Source organism: Prinia subflava, chromosome 9 (genome assembly GCF_021018805.1).
Source record: "Prinia subflava isolate CZ2003 ecotype Zambia chromosome 9, Cam_Psub_1.2, whole genome shotgun sequence".
Taxonomy (NCBI): domain Eukaryota; kingdom Metazoa; phylum Chordata; class Aves; order Passeriformes; family Cisticolidae; genus Prinia; species Prinia subflava.
In genome coordinates, this window is record NC_086255.1 from 97,413 (window position 1) to 120,603 (window position 23,191).

The 23,191-nt window shown below is 36.6% G+C and overlaps 1 protein-coding gene across 16 annotated transcripts in view; it reads left to right on the forward strand.

Moving 5' to 3' along the window:
• Positions 1-1,791: 1,791 nt before the first annotated feature.
• CFAP46 (cilia and flagella associated protein 46) overlaps positions 1,792-23,191 on the forward strand; it is a 72,026-nt gene continuing 50,626 nt past the window's right edge. For 2 of the 16 annotated variants that reach the window (XR_010081271.1, XM_063405027.1), the window contains exons 1-15: positions 1,860-2,192; positions 2,530-2,654; positions 4,070-4,201; positions 6,996-7,060; positions 7,572-7,736; positions 9,056-9,179; positions 10,553-10,647; positions 11,412-11,519; positions 12,431-12,530; positions 14,215-14,313; positions 15,708-15,898; positions 17,866-18,094; positions 19,118-19,238; positions 21,610-21,733; positions 22,629-22,759. Coding sequence is in view for 13 of the 16 variants with exons in the window: in XM_063405027.1 (XP_063261097.1) it covers positions 2,144-2,192; positions 2,530-2,654; positions 4,070-4,201; positions 6,996-7,060; positions 7,572-7,736; positions 9,056-9,179; positions 10,553-10,647; positions 11,412-11,519; positions 12,431-12,530; positions 14,215-14,313; positions 15,708-15,898; positions 17,866-18,094; positions 19,118-19,238; positions 21,610-21,733; positions 22,629-22,759 (1,858 nt within the window). In the remaining 3 variants the exon portion in view is untranslated. Of the gene's footprint in view, positions 2,193-2,529; positions 2,655-4,069; positions 4,202-6,995; positions 7,061-7,571; positions 7,737-9,055; positions 9,180-10,552; positions 10,648-11,411; positions 11,520-12,430; positions 12,531-14,214; positions 14,314-15,707; positions 15,899-17,331; positions 17,537-17,865; positions 18,095-19,117; positions 19,239-21,609; positions 21,734-22,628; positions 22,760-23,191 lie in introns of those variants that run through there. The other 14 variants (XM_063405019.1, XM_063405023.1, XM_063405020.1 and 11 more) reach the window with 10 other exon arrangements.

Sequence of the window (23,191 nt, forward strand, 5' to 3'; positions counted from 1 at the left end):
AAGATTAGATAAAGTAACAGCTCAGGGCTAGGGACATTCACAAAGCACAAGCTTAACACCTTCAGGGTGGAGATCACAGCCGCAAGGCTATCAGCTGCCAGGCTTCTTCGCACAGACCTCACTCCAAAGGGTGAGAGGAAAAGGGCTTTGGTTGTGTTGGAAAATCACATTCCTTCCTTCCTTCCTTCCTTCCTTCCTTCCTTCCTTCCTTCCTTCCTTCCTTCCTTCCTTCCTTCCTTCCTTCCTTCCTTCCTTCCTTCCTTCCTTCCTTCCTTCCTTCCTTCCTTCCTTCCTTCCTTCCTTCCTTCCTTCCTTCCTTCCTTCCTTCCTTCCTTCCTTCCTTCCTTCCTTCCTTCCTTCCTTCCTTCCTTCCTTCCTTCCTTCCTTCCTTCCTTCCTTCCTTCCTTCCTTCCTTCCTTCCTTCCTTCCTTCCTTCCTTCCTTCCTTCCTTCCTTCCTTCCTTCCTTCCTTCCTTCCTTCCTTCCTTCCTTCCTTCCTTCCTTCCTTCCTTCCTTCCTTCCTTCCTTCCTCCTCCCTGCCTCCCTCCTTCCCTCTAAATAAGAGATACTACTTTTTTGGCAACAGCATCTGACCTCGTTTGGTTTTAGTCACTTTTTTTGGGTATATTTCGAACCTTCAAAGTTCTTTCCACTTTATACACAGTGACTTGATTTTCTTTGCTCTTCTGGGTTCAAAACAGATTATATCACCCAGGTATTTCATGAGGATGAATAAGAAATAGAAAAATTTTAAATGTTTATATTATGGCGGTGCCATTTTGGCTATTATCTACATTGCAGAAGTCAGTTGATTCAGTTGAGCTTTCACATACTCATTTCTATATGAGGAGACGCTAGTCTTACCTGAGTCTGGGATTCTGCAAACAGACATCCAGAAGTGTCTGAGCTGTAGCTGAGTAAGAGTTACAAAGTTTGGGTACAAACATCATACATATTTATATATCATGGTAAGCCAGAGTAAGCCATTGTTATTATTATCTAAGATGATTACACAAGACCAATATATTGGTTCTGCTTCAGAAACTGCGGCCCACCTAATTTCAGATTAGTTTTATTTCTGTTCCTCAGTATTCACAGAAGCAAGTTACTTGATTTAGATGGGCACTGTGGCCAGGGAGGGATTACGTAGAACAGGTAGGAACTGAGTCTAATCCTGAATTCTTTACAGACCCTTGTACTGGAACAGCATATTGGTACAGAGTTGCAGGCTAGTTCGAAGTGCAAAGGGTTTAGGTTTAAAATTGAATTTATGTATGTAAACCCTTAAATTGTCTTCATGACCACAATGATTTCCCTCACAGAATCTGGTATGACTCAGTAGTTGAGGGACAGTGGTGACGCTCTAAACACTTCATTTGATATGTGTTGATGTCAGTGCAGTCAGGCTCCTCCTTCTCCTTCTCCTTCTCCTTCTCCTTCTCCTTCTCCTTCTCCTTCTCCTTCTCCTTCTCCTTCTCCTTCTCCTTCTCCTTCTCCTTCTCCTTCTCCTTCTCCTTCTCCTTCTCCTTCTCCTTCTCCTTCTCCTTCTCCTTCTCCTTCTCCCTCACTTATGACTTCTTCCTACACCGGCAGACAGAACCCCAATGCTCTTAAGCATTTTGTTCGGCTTTAGTCCAAAGGTTCAGCCACTGGTGGTGTATGCTTTATTTCAAAAGGTTTCACGTTAGAAGCTTTCAACATGGGGACAAAAATTACTGGTGACAGCATTTCTTGGCACTACTTTCCTGTACAGGAAGGCACCAGTGGTTGCCTAGGTGAGCCCTGGCGCCGCTCCGGTGCCGCCCGTTGCCGCGGCAGTTTGCCGGCAGCTCCCGGCCGCCACCGCGGGGGCGGCTCCCTGCCGGCCGGCCCGGCCCCTCGAGCGAGGCCGAGGGGCGAAGGGGTGGGACAGAGGGGGGCAGGGGAGGTGCGCGTGTGTTGTGGGAACGCTGCCGGGATACGCGCCTGTGTTGTGGGAACCGCGAGCGGCCGAGGGGCAGCCTGTGGATGTCTGGCGGGCACCTCTGGCAGCCGCATCCCTCGCATCCTGTCCGGGCAGGCGTTCGGGACCTTTGGAAAGGCCTCGAACTCGCGGCTCAGGGCTGCCCCGCGCCCCTGGCGGGGAAGCCTCGCCCAGCCGCGGGATGGAGCTGGCGCTGAGGGAGCGGCTGCTCGCGGCAGAGAGCGCAGGAGGTGAGCGGGCGGCCGGCGGCTGCGACCTCGTGACCGTCTTTAAAAAGAAATGAAATTAGAATCCGACTTCAAACGGGAAAACAGCTTGATCCTAATCTGTTTTCTAAATTCGCTTTCTAGTGTGCTAACGGTAGTGATTTTAAATAGCAAGATAATTGTTGATACTTCATCTTAGAACTATGCCTAACCTCGAACAATGTGTGTGTGACATTATTTTCCTTTAAAAAATTCTTGATTTATTTCTGAAGAGCAGAGACCGGATATCATGTAGCTCATTTGAATGAATCATGTCAGTACACCTGGAAGCAAAAGTTCTTTATTTCTTTTTTTGTTTCAGATGTTCAGGCTTTGAAGAATGCTTATGAGTTAATCAAATCAGCCAGTGAGGGACAATCTGCACTTGATTCATCAGATAACATCAGCACCGATTTATATGTTTTGTGTGCTGAGCAAGCGCTTCAGGTTTGTAATTAAGATCTTTTATCTGTATTAAATAAAAACATGTATATGATGCACTGTATTTACAGCTGTTACAGTTACCACTTTAAAAATTTCAGAGTACCTGAGGAAAGTATTACACCATTCTGGTTTTGGAGAGCAATTGTTTAAACGTGTTTTCCATTAAAACTCCACCCCTAAATCCTCATTTTTTTATGATCAGTCAGCAAAGTGTGGTTTGTGAAGTTTGTAATCTTATCCAAATTAGCAAGTGTACCGTAATGTATACAAAAATGTTTGCTATGCCTGTTTTTTCTTGTGATGGAAAACTTAACATTAAGCAATTTGGTTATGACTGAAGAAAATATGTTTGTAAACATTCATACCAGGCAAAAAACCCTAATAAAAATAACAACACTGGTCCATTCTAATGATGAAAGGGTGTTGCTAACTGAAATGACTTCTATAAAATGTGGTAGAGATTTTTAATTTTTGAGTATTTTAACAGTTTATGGTTGGGTTTTAAGCAGACAGTTGATAGTAAAACTTTTGTTTCCCCCCCTCAAGCTGCAATCCAGTCAAAATCTGTCTGTGGTCTGAAAATTGAGATGTAGCACTGACGCATCGTGCCAGCTAATACCTTCCTTGAAAAAAACCCCAAAATTCTATTGAGAATTTTGTCTTTATGTTAACAACCGTGTTTAAAAAGGAAACATTTTTTGGATACTCTAAGCAGTTCTATGACTGACTGAGGAGTTTTGGTAAATAAAGAACCTTTTTTTTTACATACATTTGGAATGACAAAAATATGCCTTTAATAAATTGTCATAGGCTTATACCACAACTGGTATGCATCTCTGTGGATGCTGAAAATGAGAGATCAGGCAGCAACACGGTGCCTGTGTGAAACTAAGTCACATAACATTCTCACACAGGCCTGAGAAAGTGGCTTGAGAAAAAATGAGGAGGAATTAAAACAGTCCTTGGAGAAAGAAAACAACCTTTGCAAGTAGTGGTTGTCTAGCTTGTTTACTTGCAAGAAATGGTCGAGCGGTGTTTTCCTAGCTGTCCAGTTACGGTCTTGTGTTGGTTTGCTAACCAATTGTCTTGGTTTGAAAGACAGATATTCAAAAAAAACCAAATCTAACCCCCAACACCAATGAAACTTTACTCTTTCAGAACTGTCTATAAAAGAGGATTTGGAAGAATAAAGTTTGCTCTGCTCCTTGCTAAATAAGCTGGGAGTCTTGTCGTTATTCTCATGCCATCATTCTCATGCCATCCTTAAAACAATAATGACACATCTCTATGAAATATTGCTTACATACTGGTATGGAGTTAGATGTTATCCTTGATTAGGCATGCATTTTAAAAAGCTAACAATTCTTAATTATTTGTTGCATTTTTTAAAATATTGAAATGCTTTTTTTGTGTTTTAGCTGGGATATGAGGAAATTAGCAGTGATTGTCTACAGATGTATTTTAAAGGAAGATTTCCTGTGAACCAGTTTCTTGGCAGAGCATATTTGTGCCAAGGCCAGTTGCATGCTCCACACTCTACAGATAATTTGGTGAGAAATTATGAAGGTTGCTTTATATTAAGCCTGGCTTTACAACTATTTATTCCTTGTTGCTTTCAGTCATTTAAAATACACAAGGATAATGTGGACTGTGGGAAAAATCAAAGGAAATATATTAACAACTGTGTGAGTAAACAAAACTTATCTGAATCAGACTAATATTTCAAATATTTTGGAGAAGACAATAAAAAAGAATACTTGTAAAAATTTTCAGGTGATTGTTTTAAGTCACCCTCTTAACTTTTTACTTAAATATGATACTTTCAAACCAAGTTAGCTATAACTGTTAAAATAATTATTGATTTTATTTGGGAAGCATTTTGTAGGCTTGTGGGAAGTGAAGGACAGAAGAGGCCCTCAGAGAGGTTGTACAATTAATTTCTGTGGTGATATACTTCCAGCACTCATCAGGAACATTTCCATATGATACTTGGATATGGCTTTTTGTAATGAGAGGTGGAAGCAACTCAGCAGGATACTTCTGCTTCTGTGTGCTGCTTTGAGGTGTTACAATTCCCTGTATATGAAAAGTAGTTTATATTTCTTGCTGATTTTAAAATGAAGTTGGATCTGTTTTCTGTCTTCAGTATTTCACTTGTCCTTTACTGTGATCTGTCAGCTTTGATCATCTGTTTATGGTATCTAGCCCCCCAAAATAGCCTTAACAGATGTTCAGAATCTTAGAGTATTCTGAGTTGGAGGGGACCCAAAAGGATCATCAAAGTTCAACTCCTGGTATCTGCATAGGACAACCCCAAAAATCCCACCCTGTACCGGAGAGAGTTGTCTAAATGCTCCTTGAGGTTTGTCAGCCTTGGGGCCATGACCACTGCTCTGGGGAGCCTGTTCAGCCCCCCTCTAGGAGTAGAACCTTTTCCTGATGTTCAGCCTAAACTTTTCCTGAGACAGCTCTAGCAATTCCCTTGGATCCTGTCCACGGTCACAGGGAACAGAGGTCGGTGCTCCCCCTCCATTGGCTCAGAGGAGGAACCTGCAGAGTGCGATGAGGTCTCCCCTCAGACTCCTCCAGGCTGAACAAACCAAGGGACCTCAGCCAGTCCTTATGTGGCTTCCTCACTAGGCCTTCACCACCTTTGCAACTCATAGTTTGTGTTATTTGTGTTCACAAATATACCTGAGAGATGTTTTAGTAGTTGCTTTGAGTAATGTGTTTGAATTAACTTTCAAGCTAGAATCTTTTCCCTGTTACATTTTCTGTACTTTGTTTCTTCTTTCTGTGGGCACAGGTGCAGAATAATTGGTCAATGGTCACTTTAAAACTTCATGCATATTTGAAATGTCCAATTATGTTTCTAAATTAACAAACTATTCTGTTATGTTTTGTGAATCAAAATCAAAATTTGCTGTTTTCTTCTTGGCTCTTCTTTCTTCTTCTTAGAAGTTAGAAGCGGTCCCAGATTGTACAGTCCTGGCTTGGTTCCTTGTGTCATGCGCTGTAATGGTCTTCTAAGATACCCTTCACATCAGTTGTAAAGTTTTTTCACTGCTGTGTTCCTAGATAATTTATGAAAGTATACGTGGTGCAACATCTCATGCTGTGTGACTAAGTAATCATCACTTAGAAAAGATAAATTTGTCCTTATCTTGCTTTCCATCCTAAGGAATCCTTCTTAATTGATTAAGAATCTTGTGTTCTTAAGGGCCAAGTGCAACTTCTCTAATTTAGTACATATTTCATCTCTGGTTTTTTCTTTATCTAGGCAGTTCCCATTTATTGCTAAGTACCCTTCGTATGCCATCCCAGAGCTCAGTAAGTCACTCTTAATTCTCTTGGAGATTTTAGTTTCTCTTTCCTAGCATACTGTGGAGACCCTCTCTGGTGTCATCCCATTCCTACTCATTCAGTTCCACCTTGGCTTTGCTATTTGCACTGCATTGTTTCAAAAATCCCTTTTATAGTGTCTCACCCATCTTTACACCCTGCCTTCAGGAATTTGTACATACTGATGATATCTTCCCTGAGCTGCCTTCTTCAGGCTCAACAGTCTCAGCTCTCTGTCTTTCCCCATAGGAGAGATACTTCAGTTCTTTCTTGACCTTTGCAGCCCTGTCTTGGACTCTCCACAGCATCCACATCTCTCTCGTACTGAGGAGCCCAGAACTGGGAACAGTGTTCCTTGTGTGGCCTCACCAATGCTGAGTAGAAGGGAAGGATTACATCCCTCAGTCTGCTGGCTACACTCCTCATAAGGCATCCCTGGACACTGTCAAGCACCTTTGCAGCAAGGGAATGCTGCTGGCTGGTATTCTTTGACTTGGTGTCCATCGGGACGCTCTGAGGAGCGGCGTCACAGCTCCTTTAGTGATAAAAAGGGCATGCCTGCCACATCGTTCTATTGACAATTTTCTGTTGCAGCCTTTTTGAAGAAAAGAATTCCTTGAGATTTTTAATGGGACAAAGGAATATAACCTTTTTTTTCCTGCTGGATTTGCTCGTGGATATTTCTGAACTTTTTTGCTGAAGCTTAAAAAGTATGTGACTTGGTCATTTTGGAAAATTTTGGTCCTGATAATTAATATTTGGGAGAAATGAAGTTGAAAATAGAGTCTTAAAATTTGAAATCAGGAAAACATATAAATAGGCTATCAACCAGTTTTTAGTTATTCTGTTTCTATGACAACAGCTTACTCTGGGAGTATGTTTTAGTTGAGATTGTCTGAAAATAGAATTTATGAAATATGAACATACTGAAATAGGAAAAGAATCTACTGGTTTAAAAATGCCATATACAAATTACACTAGCTTTTCTTTGTTCTATTCTAGGAAGAGTTTGAAAAGTTTGTGCAGTTTTTTATGAAGGCAATAGATTTTGCAATCCATGACAGAAGGTAGGCCCTACTAACAGGATTAACTCTAAATCCTGGGAAATGCTACTGATCTGTCTTTTCAGTTGTTTGTCTTGATTTTCATTAGGTAGCATGGAGCTGTGTTGTTCGGATTATTTTTTTACGTTTTTCCTTCCATTTTGTGATTTCTGTTACTGCTGTGCATGCTATAACAACATAAGAATACTGCAGTCTTACACTGACAGGATGAACAATCCTGTTTAAAGCTGGTAGATATCTCAGCATTTCTTACCCTTTTATAGTTATGCTCTATAGAATGAGAGCACCATGCTAGCTTATTTTTAAGTGGTTAATTATTGAATAGTATATAGTTGCAAGAGTTACCATATTCTTCTTATGCTGTACCGGTCTTTTCAGTTAGTAGTCAGGATTGCTTCTAATGAAAAATGAAAGTTGCATTTTGTAACTTCTTAGAAGTATCTTACAGTACTTAAGCTCCAATTTTGTTTATTTGAGTTAATGAAATGCTATTTCTTTTATTCTTATTTTTCAGGTATTTTTTTTTGATATATAATGCTTCAGTTCTTTATTGGCAACTTGTGAGGCCATTTCTTAAGCCTGGATTCCGCCATTGCCTTATTCCCAGCCTTTCACATATTGTTACAGCATTAAACCAAATTGATGAGCAAGACAATGAATGGCGAGCAGAACTCATGATGTAAGTTTAATTGTATTTTTCATATGGGCATTCTGTAATCCTTTTGGGATTGCTACCTGAGGTAGTCTTCAATAACGTATATTTCACTGGTAATGTTGTAGATGTATTTATTGTGAAAAACTTAACTAATAACTTTCTGAAGAGGCAAAAATGTACTGAACATAAAAGGTGCTTCATTTCAATGTTTACTTTAAGCTTGAAGTTTTGGTGACAGAGATAGCTGTGCCCTAGGTTGGATCTGAAGTTGCACAGTCATTTTGGATGTAGTGTTTGAGTCATTGATAGTAACCGGAAATAAATGGTGTATAAATATCAATGTATTACCGTTCTTGCATTTCCTGAGCAAAGTTGGAGCAGAAACCTTGAGATAACTGAACTGAGAAAAATAGTTTTATGTGCAAAAGGAGTGTCCATGTAATTTTTCGAGGTTCCACAACCTTTTCGCAGAGATGTTTTGATCCCCTGTTCAACAGACTGATTCCAGTTGCTCTTGCACTCCTACCATAGTTTTTTCCCTTTCTGTTTGTGAACTTTTCTGTTTCTTTGGTCTATGACTGTGGTTTATTGCTGTGTAGCATTTGCTTTATAAAGTGAAACTGGAGGGAAGTAACAAACATTCCAAGGGGTGTGCTAAGGACTATCTGGAATACCATGCATGCAGGTTCTTGGTACCCAACCCTTGCTGGGGTATTATGAGAACAAACAAATGCACACAGTGTGTTTTAGTTATAAAACTAATGGTTGCATTTATTTTTTAAAATGTTGTATTTATTTCTAATTTTTTAAAAAACTATGATTATTGTTGTTGTTAATTTATGTTGTGGAGTCACAGGCTCTTTTTCAGTCAAATCAGATAAAGTATAGAAAATCCAGCAGATATATTGCAGTTTCCAATATGAATAGTTTTCTTTTGCTAAATGGCTTTGAAATACTAGCCTTTCCAGTAGTTAAGTGAGAATCTTAGAATACATCTCACAAAAATGTTTCTCATACACTTTTAAATAATTCATCTTTTTAATGACAGATATCTTGTTGAGAAAAGTTTTCACAAAAGACCTCAAAATTTTCCAGGATTCTTATTGTGATCTGCACTAAATATATGCAGTTATGTGTGTGTTAGCAGCTGTGTATATCTGGAAGAAGCAAAAATGTAGAAATTAGAGGATTTCTTCTGTGTTGAGTCAATGCCTTATAGCACTAATCCCTTGTACTGCATTTAGAAGTGGTACCTTGGATACAAGGAGTGTTAAAAATATAACTAATAATTATTTTGGAAAGTGTTAATAAATATTTAATACAAACATCTATTTGATCTGCAGAAATTTACTTGAGTGCTTCCTCGATGCTTCAAAACTGGAAGAAGCAAAAGAGTTTTCATCTACTGCAGCAGTCTTTATTAAGGAAAATGTTCCAGATAAATACTCTCAAATATTTTCTTTAATGGTAATGCTGAAAACTGTTTTAAATTCCCATTAAGACAGGAGCTCTGTCTACATTTCGTAATATCATAGTTATAATTGTTATATAAGTTATTTTCTTCATTTAAATTTTGTGAGCTACCAAACAATTCAGTAGACATGCAGAGATTTTCACAAAATGTGTATTTTTTGATACTATAAGCTAAAGAGCTCCCTGCTGCTCCATGTTTTTTTAACACACCGCGTGTTAAATCTAAAAATTGGCTAACCCTAAAAATTATGTTTGGGATTAATTACTATTGAAAGAGAAGATGTAGTGAGAGCAATTTAACCTGACTTATGCCACTGCGGACACATTTAGTATCTGTTGACTTTTCTCATGCTGATAAATACTTAAGTGATTCAGTTTGAACCCTATAAATAATTCTGGAAATTGGAGGATATAATAGTTCACATTTCTTGCATGCCCTTTATTTGGGAAATAAGAGGGTGAAGACAAATGTGTCAAAAGCAGAAAGAGGCAAATAAAACGAAGTGGCGTGCAGCCGTATTTTCTTTCATTCTACGATAGTGTCTGTTGTCTTTTTCTGTCCACCCTCCAATCACTGCATTCCAAAAGTGTATGTTTGTATTACAAATTTTTCTAACGTTTGAATTAAGAGAACCAATATATAACATTCCAGAGGTGTGATAATAGTGAAGTAATCACTCTGGGGCAAGCTTGAAATTGCTTTTATATTTTTTAGAAGAATTATTGAGCAAGGCTGTTTGACAATGAGCTTAAAGAGAAGAATGAAGTAGTTCTAAAACTGTGCTTGGGCTACAGAAGTATGATCCAAACTATTGAATGCTTTAGTAGCAGCATACTGGAGTCCTGCAAAACTCAGTGTTCCAGTACAACTTAAGTAATCAGTGTTGATGGTTGTGGGCAGTCAGTGTGAGAGTCAGAAGAAATGATCTGCACACTATTAATGTGCAACTCTACAGTTAAATTGAAGTAACTGCAGTTTATTGTAATGTCTTCATAATATTTTTCCCCTGCCTATAATCTGTAAGTACAGATAAAATTTAATTTGGCTTGTTTCTCTCAGCTGGATGAGATGATTTTAGAACGAGTTCTATCAAAAGGTGTTAAAAATGCCTTAATTAGGATTCTAACTCAGAAGGTTGTTCCACATTTATATTTCTGCTAATAGTTCTGATCCTGACTATTGGAAGGTCAGGATAGCCCTACTGGTGATCCTTGTATTATCTATGCAGAACAACATAGATTATCATAGTAGCCACATTGCCCTTAAAGTCCATGAAAACAGTCAACATACTTGCCTTATTTTAGCCCTGTTGAGTTTTGGTCCTTTGCTTTTTTAATCAAATAATAATTAAATTGTTATTTTATAGGTGTATCACAAACTAATGGATGTTTCCCAGGTAGAGAAGGAAATACAAAATTCCATCCATCTTTCATTTGTTTATAAAATGGAGGTGTTAAAGTTGTAAGTATGAAAATGTATCCTTCCATTTGTACTTTAATGCTACATATGACAGAGGTAGGATCAAGTTCAGGGATCCCAAATGCTTGTAGAAAAATCTACTGCAGACTTTAATTCCTCAGAAGGAAAATTAAAATGTCAGAGAGCCAGATCTGTTTAGAGAACAGCGTCATCTAAAAAGTGAGCTAGCTCTTTGGGGATGTAGGGTTAGTGTATAGTACAGATATTGTCTGGAGAAAGAATTTGAGAGTCTGAAAGACATTTTAGTATCAAATGGACTCCAGTTCCATCCCCAAGCTTGGTACAAGAAAGTAAAGATGAAGTGGGGAATCCACCTGAAAAACAATGTACAAATCATGGGGCATAATGCTTTTTAAACTCTTCAAATTTAAAGGTATGAGAAAAATTTGAAAATTAGACTTCATAGCAAAATCTCATGTATTTTTTTTCAGTGTCTCAAAACTTCTCAATTTTAAAAATATTGATTATTTTCTTAGTAACAGTGGAGTAATTTATACTGACATTATGGGAAAAGAGTCTTGCACACTTTTCTTTTTGTTGTTCTGGAATAAAATGTACCGTCTAAAATATTAATTCACATACTGAAGTTAGGTTTTATTGATTTTTTTTTTTTCTTGATATTTTGATATCTCACTGATATCTTGGAATAAGAGCCATACATTCTGAAGCTAGAAGAGTTATTTCAAATTTTTAATGCAATAACATTTCTCATGAAAAATTATGACCCAATTACTCATATGTTGCAGGCAGTGGGACAAAAATGTATTTCCAAGTGATGCCACCACAAATCTCAATTCTTTATATGTGCTTTTGAAACAATATGATGTACATCCAGCATCTCTTCTCAATGTGAAGTGAGTTTTATTTGTCATATTCCCCTGGAAGTTGATGGTGAAGCTGATCCTACTTCCACTGAAGTCTGTCAAAATTCTTGATGACCTTGCAGAGATTGAAATATTACTTATTTGTTTGTATTAACACATAGATCATCTTAAAAAAGGATGAAATCCTATTAGGCTTTATGACAGAATCCAAGATTAAATAACTTCTTCCATACAGCTGTTAGTATAACATGATTAACTCTTTCCATAATAATTTCTTATTGATAAAATGAGATTTTTATAAGGTCTTAAAATTCACGTGTACTTTTCAGACTGTAGTGAATTTTTAACTTTTCCTGGGGCCTTTCCCAACACATCAGCATAAGTTTGAAAGACTAAACTATTAGACTTGACAGTCTTCAGGTATCTCATCACTTCTCCTGTTCTGAACAGTACACTGTGCTCATTTGGTTATTTTCAGACATCCAAACAGAATGTCCGTGTCTGTGTTCTTAGTTCCTTAGTCCCAGCAGACTGATGATTTAACTGCTTTGTGTGGCAGTTCATTGAGTTGTATTTCAAATTTTTCTGCAATCTGTTTCTTACTTCACCATGCCTGTGCTTCATGCATGTCATTCTGTATTTTTTGTCTTTTTCAGGGACTGTTTGTGCAGACTGCATAGGAGTATTCTAATTATTTTCCATAAACAGATTGACTTTTGTATTTTTCATGTAGCCAACTTTGAAGTCTTTCTTTTTTCCTTGTTAACTGTGAGCATTACTAGTATAATTATAACATTTAACATAACAATAATAATTCCTGTAATATTCATATGAGTTTAAGTTTTTCAGATACATTGCAAAGTTACTTTCAAATAGTGGTTTTTTAATTCCATAGAAGAGCAGGATCAAATTCTCTGAGTGATGTTTTTGTATTTTTGAAGGATTGCTTTGATTCTGGAATTAGCGCATTTTTCTCTGAAAGTAAACTGCACTGAGCTCGCAGCTCGTTGTATACTTGATTTGAAGAGCGCTCCAATTACTGTAAGTTCTAATTATGTGGGTTTGGACTTTTTTACACACCCCCACACTCCCACATCCCTTTTGTGTTTACATTTAAAAAACAGTACTAATGATTCTATGGTATTCTGTCCATCTGTGTATTGTTTATATAGTCATTGATATAAATAATTATTTGGATACTTGATCTGTTTGTAAACTAGAGAAGTAGATGCAAGGTCAGAAAGTAGGGTGTGGGTAGACTAGGGTGATTAGCAATGCAGTTTGTTTTGGCAAATAAATATTAACTGTAAAGTTTTGCTTATACTTTTAAAATGTTACCTGTGCAAGAGTTTGATTAGAAGTTAAATTCCAATTTCTATTATAATAATCCCTCTTAGAGTTACTCATAAAATTCAGCTTATTCTCACAGAATTGTTTTTTATTCTGTGTGTCTGATTCAGGCCCTTTATTCTAAACATTTCCTGAAAGTCCAAAATCATATACAAATCCATAGCATTCCACTGGAAGATGAGTTTAAATCCCCTAGATCAAAGATTCACAAGGATTTAGTCTAAGTATTTGTGTAGAGAGTAGTGGGAAATATCTGTTGTGTAGCAGTAATAGAGAAACTTGGCTTCCATTTCAACCTTCTCCATTGGAGTTAGTTTGTTTTTAAGTGACCATCTTCTGATTGCCCAGCATCATTTGACAGTGATTTCTTGTTCTAGTAGAGTAAGAGAAATCTATGCCAAAATTTCAGTTCCTTGGCTTTTGCCAAGTACTGGCAAATTTCTCAAACACAATATGAATTTCATCTCTGTGTGTATTTGTCATTAAGTTTTTCACAATCTCTTTTCTTTTCCAGTCATGGAGATGTTAAATTACCAAAGGTCATGCTGAGTCATTTGATAATAATTCACAATGAATTAGGAAAGGAGAGGCTATCTGAATTTCCTTACTACACCAATTTAACCCAAAGACAGCATATCTGAGGTGTTTCTATGATCCATACATATAGTAGATATCATTTAATAGTCAGGTCTTTCCAAAGCTGTTAAAAGTGTAACCTCATTTTTCACTTAAAGGTTTCACTGCCCATCAAGCTGAATCCTTTCTGTCTTGACTAGAACCTGTTTATTCCAAGCATGTACCTTTTTAATAACAATAATGAGTAAATGGAGGAGGGCAGATTTAAATCAGATATTGTGAAAATATTCTTCCTTGTGAAAGTGATGAGGCCCTGGCACAGGCTGCCTGGAAACGCTGTGGCTGCTCCATTCCTGGAAGGGTTCAAGGTCAGGTTGGACGGGGTTTCGGACGTGTTAGGATAGTGGAAGGTGTCCCTACCCATGGCAGGGTGTTGGAACTGGATGGGTTTTAAGACTCCTTCCAGCCCAAACCATTCTGTGATTCTATGATTCTATTAGAACGGAAATCAAATTACAATACAGGAGGAATCAGGTGTACACTGGTTTTCTTACTGCAAATTCTGTCAATGAACAGCTTAAAAGTTATTTTGCAGCCTCCAGTGAGTTAAAAAGTGACTGCAGTTCAAAAAAAAAAAAAAAATTCTATTCCCTTTGTATTATTTCAGTTAACTTGATAGTAAAGCAGGATTTTCAGTAGGAAAGTACAATGCTGTGTTACTGTAATTGCATGGGTTTAATCTTTATTGTATTTCTTTTTAATAATTGAAATTAGCATTTTGTGCATTAATCCTTCATAGGAGCAAGGGAAACTTATTGAGATAGAATGTCTGGAATGTGAATATGAAATGAAGAAAAATGACACTGAAATTGTGACTTACACCAAAGGAGTTGTTGAGGTATGTTCTTTAACTTTGGGAGAAAAGTACAAGTTTAAATTTGTTAAATGTGGAAAATTGCATTTGACTGTGTGTCTTAATTACATTATACTGATCAGGAATTCTTTTAACCTTCACATTCTTTTAAATTGGACTTCCAAGAAGGAAATGGAGACAAATAAACCAAAGTTGTGTGTTGCTCCCTTAAGTCTTCTGTCTGACCGTAAAGGTTCATAATACATTACTTTTGAAGAGCAAAGATGGTAGCATTGAGGCATGGAAGGGCAGCACTCTCATGCTTTCATATTTTGCCTTTATGGGATCTCTGTTCATGGAATATGTTGAGTTGGAAAGGAGTACAAGGGATCATTCAGTGCATCTCAATTGATCATTGTTATGATCGATCTCATACAAATTCTTATGTCAGAGAAATGCAGATTGTTCCTGATCAGTTGTCACACTAAGGAAGATTTCCTTGAATTTCTGTGGTCGGTTGGCTCAGTTGTAATTCAGACCATCAAAGTTAGAAGCCTAAATATCAGTATTGTCAATGGGGTTAGAGAGGTGCCTACAATGAGCAGTTTAGACCAGCTGTTAGAGTCACCTAAAGTTCCTACTGTGGGAAATAGGAATATGTGTAATGGAAATTGGTGGTGCGAAGACTTACTCCTATCTAGGCCTGTTACCATTTTGGAGTTCAGAAATTCCACTGATCTTTTGAAAGAAAACCTCTTGTTAACGAATTCTTCATAATATGAAACACTACTAATACTATAATATAAAACAGAATATTTAGGTATTTCTAAACTGTAAGTCTACAGTGTATGCAGTTGAAAGTTGAAGAGGGATATTGGTTTTTCCTGTTTTTTCCCCCGGTGGGTTGTTTGTTTGTTTTGGTTTTTATTTGTGTCTGGGTGGTTTTTTGCTTGCATAACCTCTAAAAATAATGTAATGAATTATGTCTGTTACTGTAGGTAGCATTGGCTTTTAGATTTAATAAGAACCAAGTTCAATTGACAGTATGGCAGATTCCATTCCTAATACTTCTTGTCCTCTTCTGTACTGCATCTGTAGCTGAATTTGAAGAAAAACCTAAAATGACTGCACCTTCTGAATTCACAAGTATTCTCAATCACCTATTTTTGTTTATCGTAAGAATGGGGACTAGCTGACAGACTTCTGCCAGAAATATGTGATAGCAGCCTGGAGCAGCTAAAAGAAATACTCCTTAGTTATTGATGCGGGTTTATAAAAAAAAATAAATTAAAGGAATTATCAAGAAAAAAGTTTCCAAAGTCTGCTGGCTGAGGGACTGCTTTCTACTGAAGACTGTCCTAAGAATAAAATTTGGAGGAACATGTAAGAAATTCCAGTTATTAAATGCAATATTGCTAATTAATTTTTCATATATGTAGGCTCAGCTGAAATTGATAAAAAATCTTGAATTCATGTTAAAACGTGCAGTTCAGTTGGGAGATCATGGTGTAATTCAGGTTGTTTGTGCAACCCAGTGGAATCTCTGCTTACCACTACTACAACACAATTTGCATCAACATGTGCGAAAGCCATTGATCTCAGTTGCTGATGTCCTTGAAGAGATTGACAGGTAATTTTCAATGCTGTGTAGTTTTTTGAAAGGTCTCAAAGCATCAAACTGTTTTAAAAGCTCAAGTTCTGTGATATTAAGTATCTTTGAGAATTTTCCACTATCTTGTAATAAATACATGTCTGCATGTTGCATACATTTCCCTGTTAATCACTTAAATATAGGTTCCTTTCAGGCGCAGTCTTCCACTGTTTAATGACCTGTAACAAATATTGAAATATTTTAGGAATTTAAAAATAGTCTAGTTAATCAAAATTATGTGAGAAAATTCCAAAGCTGCAGTATATGTGTTAGGGTTGGTCTAGATTTCTGTGTTAACATCACTTTTGTTGGTTAAAAAAACAAAATTCAAAAAATTACTTTTGAAAAAACATCATGGCTTCTATATTATATGTCAAATAAGATACTTCTTGCAAGATACTATTTTTATATGTTTGGTGACACTTCTTTTTAATTGAAAACCTACTGTATTAAGAAAACCCATTATTTTTTGAGGTATATTCTTCTATTTGGTATTATGTTATATCTACACTTAAGCACCTAAATGTTTTCACCTTTTTTGTTAATTTGAGTCGACAAGTAAACATTACTATTTGGTACTTAACTGAGTTTGGACCTATGCATTATCTGACTGTTACGAGCAGAGATCAGAACCTTTGCAGTAGAGTGAGTTGCAATTGATACAATCTGCCATTTGAGCAGGACAGTAGGTGGTTTCTGCTGCAAGTATTGCACAAGAAGGTGAGGAATATAGTTTCAGTGTTTTTAAATTTTTTTTTTTTAGTTGCAAAAAGAGTGGGTATACACATGCATGAAAGCACTATATTGTATTACTGTACTGTTATTCAAGCCTTTCTTATGCTTTCCATATAGAGAATGCAAGATCAGTGCAGGCAACTTTGAAATTTGTACTAAATGTTAATAGTGACAAATTTTCTCTAAGAGCTTGCAGGGAGATTTTGGAGAGATTAGGATTTGAAGGTTTGTTACATGTATATTCTTAACAATCCAGTAGACTCAGCCCCAACTCTGATGTGATACTGTCTCTAGAGATTGAATGAAGTAATTTGTCTCTATTAATTTGTCTTAATTTTTGTTTTGATTGCAGCATTAATTGTGGCTACTTTGGTCCACAGGAAAAGGGTGGTACTTGCTCAGTCCAGCTGGCTCTGATATGGACATATATTAGTTCTATGGCATCATATTTGATAGGCTTGAAAACCTTTCTTCTCTGTTTTTTTTCATAATATTGCTTTAATTTATCTGATTTTTTGTTTTTCTTCCTGAAAATAAGCAGCAGTAGCATGTAGAGCTCTGATCTGTCATGAACAGCCTCCTGGGGCAGGTGATGGATAAGGAGCTGAGTGTACCTGAGACTGCAGTTTTTTCTCTTGCAGTTTTTGGTGAAAACATGCAGAGTGGTGAAAACACACAGAGTGGTGGCAACAACACCTGGGTAGAGACAGTACTTAGAGTGAGTGTGTATGCCTAAGGTGAACCACGTCTTTAAAAGAGCTGAGCAAGTATGACCAGCGCTGGACTTTCAGGAGTATTAGCTTTCACTTAAATGTTGGGAGCAGAGAGTGAACTTCTCTCAAAAGTCCTTATTCAGCACATTATGGTTTCTCTGGCAGTTAAGTACGTTTGAAAACCTCTTCACTTGATTTGTATACCTAAGGGGTACTGAAAAAGAGTTGTACAGATATATAAAGATCAGTTAGTCCACAAGATGTGTTGCTTTCTCCCGAAGGGTCGGTGAAAGTAATATACAGTTAAATTTTCTTACTAATTTTAGTTAAAAAGGCATAATAGTGAAAATTAAAGAAACAAGACAGTTAAAAAGGGAATATCATATTTAATACTAGAGTCACTTTTAATTATTGAGTTTCATCTTTGGGTGAGTTTTAGGTCTAAGAATTTTAGTGTGCCTTATTTTAACAGTTTACGCTTAAATTTGTAATCCTTAGCATGTTGATTTCGTTGCGTTGCCAAGTTCATATGGAAATAGCTCGTATTGAAGAAGATGGGGATAGCCTAGAGGCAGCTCTGGAACATTTGCAAAAAGCTATGCACCTGAACAGCAGTGGGCAGTATCAAGAACATCTAAGACTGAGTTTTAACCGCCTTTGTTTGAGTGCAATGCTGTACGAGTCACCTGAGCACCTGGAGGATCGGGCGGTAATGTTGATTGAACAGGTAAGCAGGAGGAATCAGGTCTGTAGCTGGAATAGGCTTGCTTATTAAATTCCAGCAGGGGAGAGACAGCTGTTTAGTAGAACTGCATATTAGTAGAGCCAGCACTAGCTTGTTTTCAGCAAACTGTCTTTGCTTTGTTGCCTTGAAGTGGTTGTGCTGCTTCACAGTCTGAAGATTGTAATACAAGACTTTTTTTCCAATTCTTTCAAAGCTTATTTCTTGGGGGAAGGCAGGGAGTTGTTAATTAGCAGAAATATCAGCAAAAAAAGAGTAGCAGTTGTCAATTATTAGGATTTCATTGCATGAAACAGTGTTTTATTTATTGAGAAGCACAGTGTGCAAATTGCTAAACACCCTAGCTGGCTATGAGATAAATTGATGTTATGTGACACTTAAAATGCCACTAAGTAATATCCTCTACAGTCACAATATAGGCACTATCAAGAGTTACTGCACCTAATTCTGTTGTGCTGCCTTAGCACAATAATAAAATCATGAATAAAAATCATGCTGGCAACTGATTATTTTCTTGGTTTAAATGCTTTTCCATGTAAGCTTACTCTGCTTAAATGTTGCTTTAAAAAAACCCCACACTTCCTCTGACTTTGGCTAGTTCTTAGCAGACCAGGCTTTTTTTAATACTTTGTAGCAATTCCTAGTTACTGCACACTGGATATGTTACTGCTGGTTGTAAATAAATTCTCTTATTTGTTTGAGAAGGTATAATGTAATGTCAGGTTATATACTGAGGAATATACTGTAAAGATTCATGGGAAGCAGAAATAGTACTTTGTATTAAATTATCTGTGGTAATTATATGAATATCAACAGAAGTTCCACAGTCACTTTCAATGACAATAATACTGTAGAATGGTGTGTAAGATACCTAAAGATAGACAAATCCTATGGGTATTTTTTTGGTAGTAGCAAGTTATATGATGTGTATTCTGTTACGTTTAGTAAATAAGATCTAGTCAAAATATAAAATGAGCCTTATAACAATGGGTTCTTTCCTTTATCTAGGCTAAAAGGGAAAAAGTAAAAGATAATGTGAGGAAAAAGAGATCCCTTCTGGTAAATGCAGGTGTTGCATTAGCTCCTGACACATTTCAAATAGTTCTTGACAGTGAAAATGAAGCTAAAGGTAAAGTATGTGCATATGACTAAAAGTTACTATGCTTTGCTTTGCACACTCTTAAAGGCTGGACGTAGCATCTGGTGGCAACAAATAGGGAACATTGCAATACAGATGAAATGATAGTTTTGCTGAATTCTGTGGCAGGCTTCCTGTCATTTTCATTAGGGATCTAAAAGTTGCATGGTGACACTAGAAAAGGTGTTGATTTCTCCTCCAAATTCCTCTGAATCTTACTGTTGTGCTGTAGTGTGCTGTAAGTAGTTCTATTTTCACTGTGTATAGCTCCTGAATGTTTTTAACCAAGGTAATTTTTAAGTGGTGTTTTCAGAAATTTCACCCAATAATATGCCTTGTTAATTTCGTTGGGTAGTCTTCCTATTTGTAGTTGTCTTTCACTTCTAAGGACTTGCTTTTGAGAGCTCTAGTTTTGTACAGATTTAGGTGTGAATTCATTATTTACTTTCTAAAACATGGAACATAAATGGACACACTCCTTATGCCCCAAACAGCTTCAGTTTATGATTATACACCCTCTGGTTGAAGAAAAGGGGAGAGGGAACAGACTTCCCAGATTGCTTAAACTGTTTTGTACTATCTTGGCAATAAAACAAATGTGTGTGTGACTACTTTTACTAACTTCGAGTGGAGCCAGTGTACTCCTGCAGTAAAGATAATGCTGGAGGAAGGAAATGCTACAGAAAGAGTCCCCTTGCTTCCAGAGCAGTCTGTGTGTGCTGTAGAAGACCATGCAATTGTCTCGTACAGTCTGTTCTGCTAGGCCACAAAGTTCACCTTGTGTATCCCTGTTTCAAACTGGATCAACTAATCACCTACAAGCCAGAGTCTTATTTACAGATCAGCTATTCCACTCTGTGCAGTCCTTTTAAGAATGTGAAAACTATGTTGCTGGAAAACATTTTCGTACATTATTTGAAGTGATAAAATTTATTGTATTTGTGAAATTAAGAGAATTAAAATCATGGACATCTCCTTGCTTTTAAATTTTAATTTGCCAACTGTACAATTACTTTTGAAGTTCCTCAGAATAAATCTGAGCACACATTAGTCGTCCAGGCTGAGTTTATAAAATGAGTGAGATTATTACAACACTGAAACTATTACAAGATTTCTTTTGACACAATATTTTATAAATTTTGTTCTGAAAAATTTCAGTTGTTTCTCAGGCTGTCATCCAAGCACTGAGTTTTTGCTTTTTCTGTAACTTCAGTTGTCACAAGCTTACACGAGTGTATTGAAAGAGTAAGAAAATGTATGTGCAAATTTATAATATAAAATTATAGGGTTATTTTTTTTCTTTTCAGTTGCATAAAAAACTTTCATTCTATTTTGACATACATGCTTGCCTTATTTAGTGAGAACCATACCCATAGATCCAAATAACAATGTCCTCCTTTAATCCACAATTCTTTTCATTCTTACATGATACAAGTGTCATTGTGCATTATACTGGACAAGTTCTGTTAGTTGCTCTATGTGTATAGTTACACAGAGGTATCATGCTGGACACTGCATTGCAAAATATATTTAGCAAGAATGGTAAGATGTTCTGCCTTCTTTTTGTTGTAAGTGAACTTACTTTGGTGTATATTTTAAAGTCAGAAGTACTTTTTATGTATTTGCTGAAACGTTTTGTCAGATTTTTTTAGGATCAAGTTAAATCCTGTTCTGTCTGCATTATGTTAGAACCCTTGCTGAGATTCTAGTGAATGTATAAACTCATTGGACTTTCCAATCCATGTCAAATTACTTGTATTCTAATGCAAAGCATGTCTTCTCTGTCATTAGACTACAAAAAAATTTCTCTTTTTGATGTATTTGTACTGCTGGAGTAATTTTTTCCTCAGGAAGCCAGCGTCTTTCTCCCTTGCATAATTTCTGTGCTGGTTTTTTTTCAGTAATGTTTCTGCCTAATACCTTGTTGACTAAGTTAAATGAAAGTTAGTATTCTCAAAACAAAACAATTGAAAATGTGTTTTATTAGATAAACATTCTTAAAATTCAGCATGAATGTGTACTTTACGTATTACATGCTTCAGTTCCTCTTGTATGAACCTAACTGGAGCACTACATGTCCTATCAGAAAAGAGGTGTATTTGAGATATTTGGATACGAAATAACCATAGACCAGTTTTGGACGGGACAACTGTATCTCAAGGTGCAGGAGAAAACCAAAATAGATGCTGATGGAGTAAGTTTTTTTCAGTTGGTTGGTTTGGGAAAAGCTTGAAGAAATGAGAAAAGGGCTGGATTTTGAGTGTTTCAGCAAGGAATTATCGATCTAATTGCTTACTGTTCATGTGGGTTTTTAAATTTCTAATATATGAAAACTACCTTTAATTTTTATTTCTTTACGAAGTTTCCTCAGGTAAAAATGCTAATCAAATAAGCTACCTCTGTGCAAAAGCTCAACATCATACTAAAAGTGTGGAGAAAGTTGATAAACATTTAAAACACTTAAGAAATGCAAATGGCAGAAAAAGGTAAGTGCTACAGACCAGAAGTGTCTCTTTCATCTTTAGTAGAAGTCTCTAAGAGGAAAGGTTCTTTCTCAGAGGTTTGTGGTGGATGGTACCTTGTAAGAGGCTGAATATTTCAGCCTCTGTCAACGTATTGAAACACACGTATAATTTCTTATCCGGAAAACTCTGTTAGATTTCTGTGCTATGCAGAATTTTATTCTTTCCCCGTTTCTAATCCACTCTCTCACACGCACACTTAAACTCACGTGTTCTATTGATACGAACCCAACGTACAGAGGGATGTGTGGATTGAGGCTCGTACTTGATGTAGAATTGAAACTTGTGAGTGTCTTTTTAGGTCCTTGTACCACATCATGTGCTACAACTTTTTTGGCAAAACTACTAAGTAGTTCATCCTGAGAGTCAGAAAGATTAATTTGTAGAAAAATTACAGGTTTAAATTTGACTATTTATATATAATTTTGTCATTCTTTACTTAAAAGGATGTGTCTGTTTTCTTGCTGCACTAAAAATTCCTGTGCTGAAATTTAAAGGCATCTAAACTATTCTAAATCCAGACTTGTTTTCAAGACTTATTTTTAAATTCTCAACATTAGTTTTGAAACATTTAGTTTATGAGATAGAAAATAAGGGTTGTCACACATATTTGAAACGTCAGTAGAATTACCAAGGCAAGAATTTTGTCTCTTGATATGCTGAGGACATTATTTTTAATTGATAAAATAATAGCATTACCTTGGCAGCTGACAAGAAGTATTCCATTTATTAATTTTGATTAGATGTAATTTTTTTTACTGATGACCATCATTATTGAAATGATTATTTTTGTAGATCCTGAAATATGGAACCTAATCCTTCTTGTTAACTAATTTCATTTATGCTTTTTCTTTGGCAGAATTATGCTTTGGGCAGATTTGGCAAAAGTTGCATGTAAACAGGAAGTGTGGGATGTCTGTCGTGCAGCATGTAGGTTTTGCCTCTTGTATGATGATATTTTGTTTAGGGAGGCAACAAAGCACAAAAAATGTAAGTGACAAATTATTTTCAGTGTTGTAGAGGAACTTTTAAATCATTTATTAAAGTTACTAAAAGGAGTCAGACTATTTTCTTTCCTCCCGTTCCCTAAGTTCCCAGAGTTTCTTTTCTGGCACTGCATGTTGGCATACATAGAATATTCTTTCTACTTTCAAATCTAGAAATCAGTCCTTACGTTTTTTTGTAGAAGTCCTACTCTGCCATCAGAAGAGTTTCACCAGTGCTGTAGAGAACCACTTCTGTGAAATACATCTACCTGTCTTAAGAACGCAGGCAAATTCCCTAATGGTCATCTAGGTCCATATCATTGGTTATTAGTCACTTTGTATGAGTCACACGTTAACATTTTTTACCCTTTAATCCTCTATTAGTGAGTGGTTCCTCTGAGGTATCCAACATTGTACCTTGTTCCTTGAGGAAACC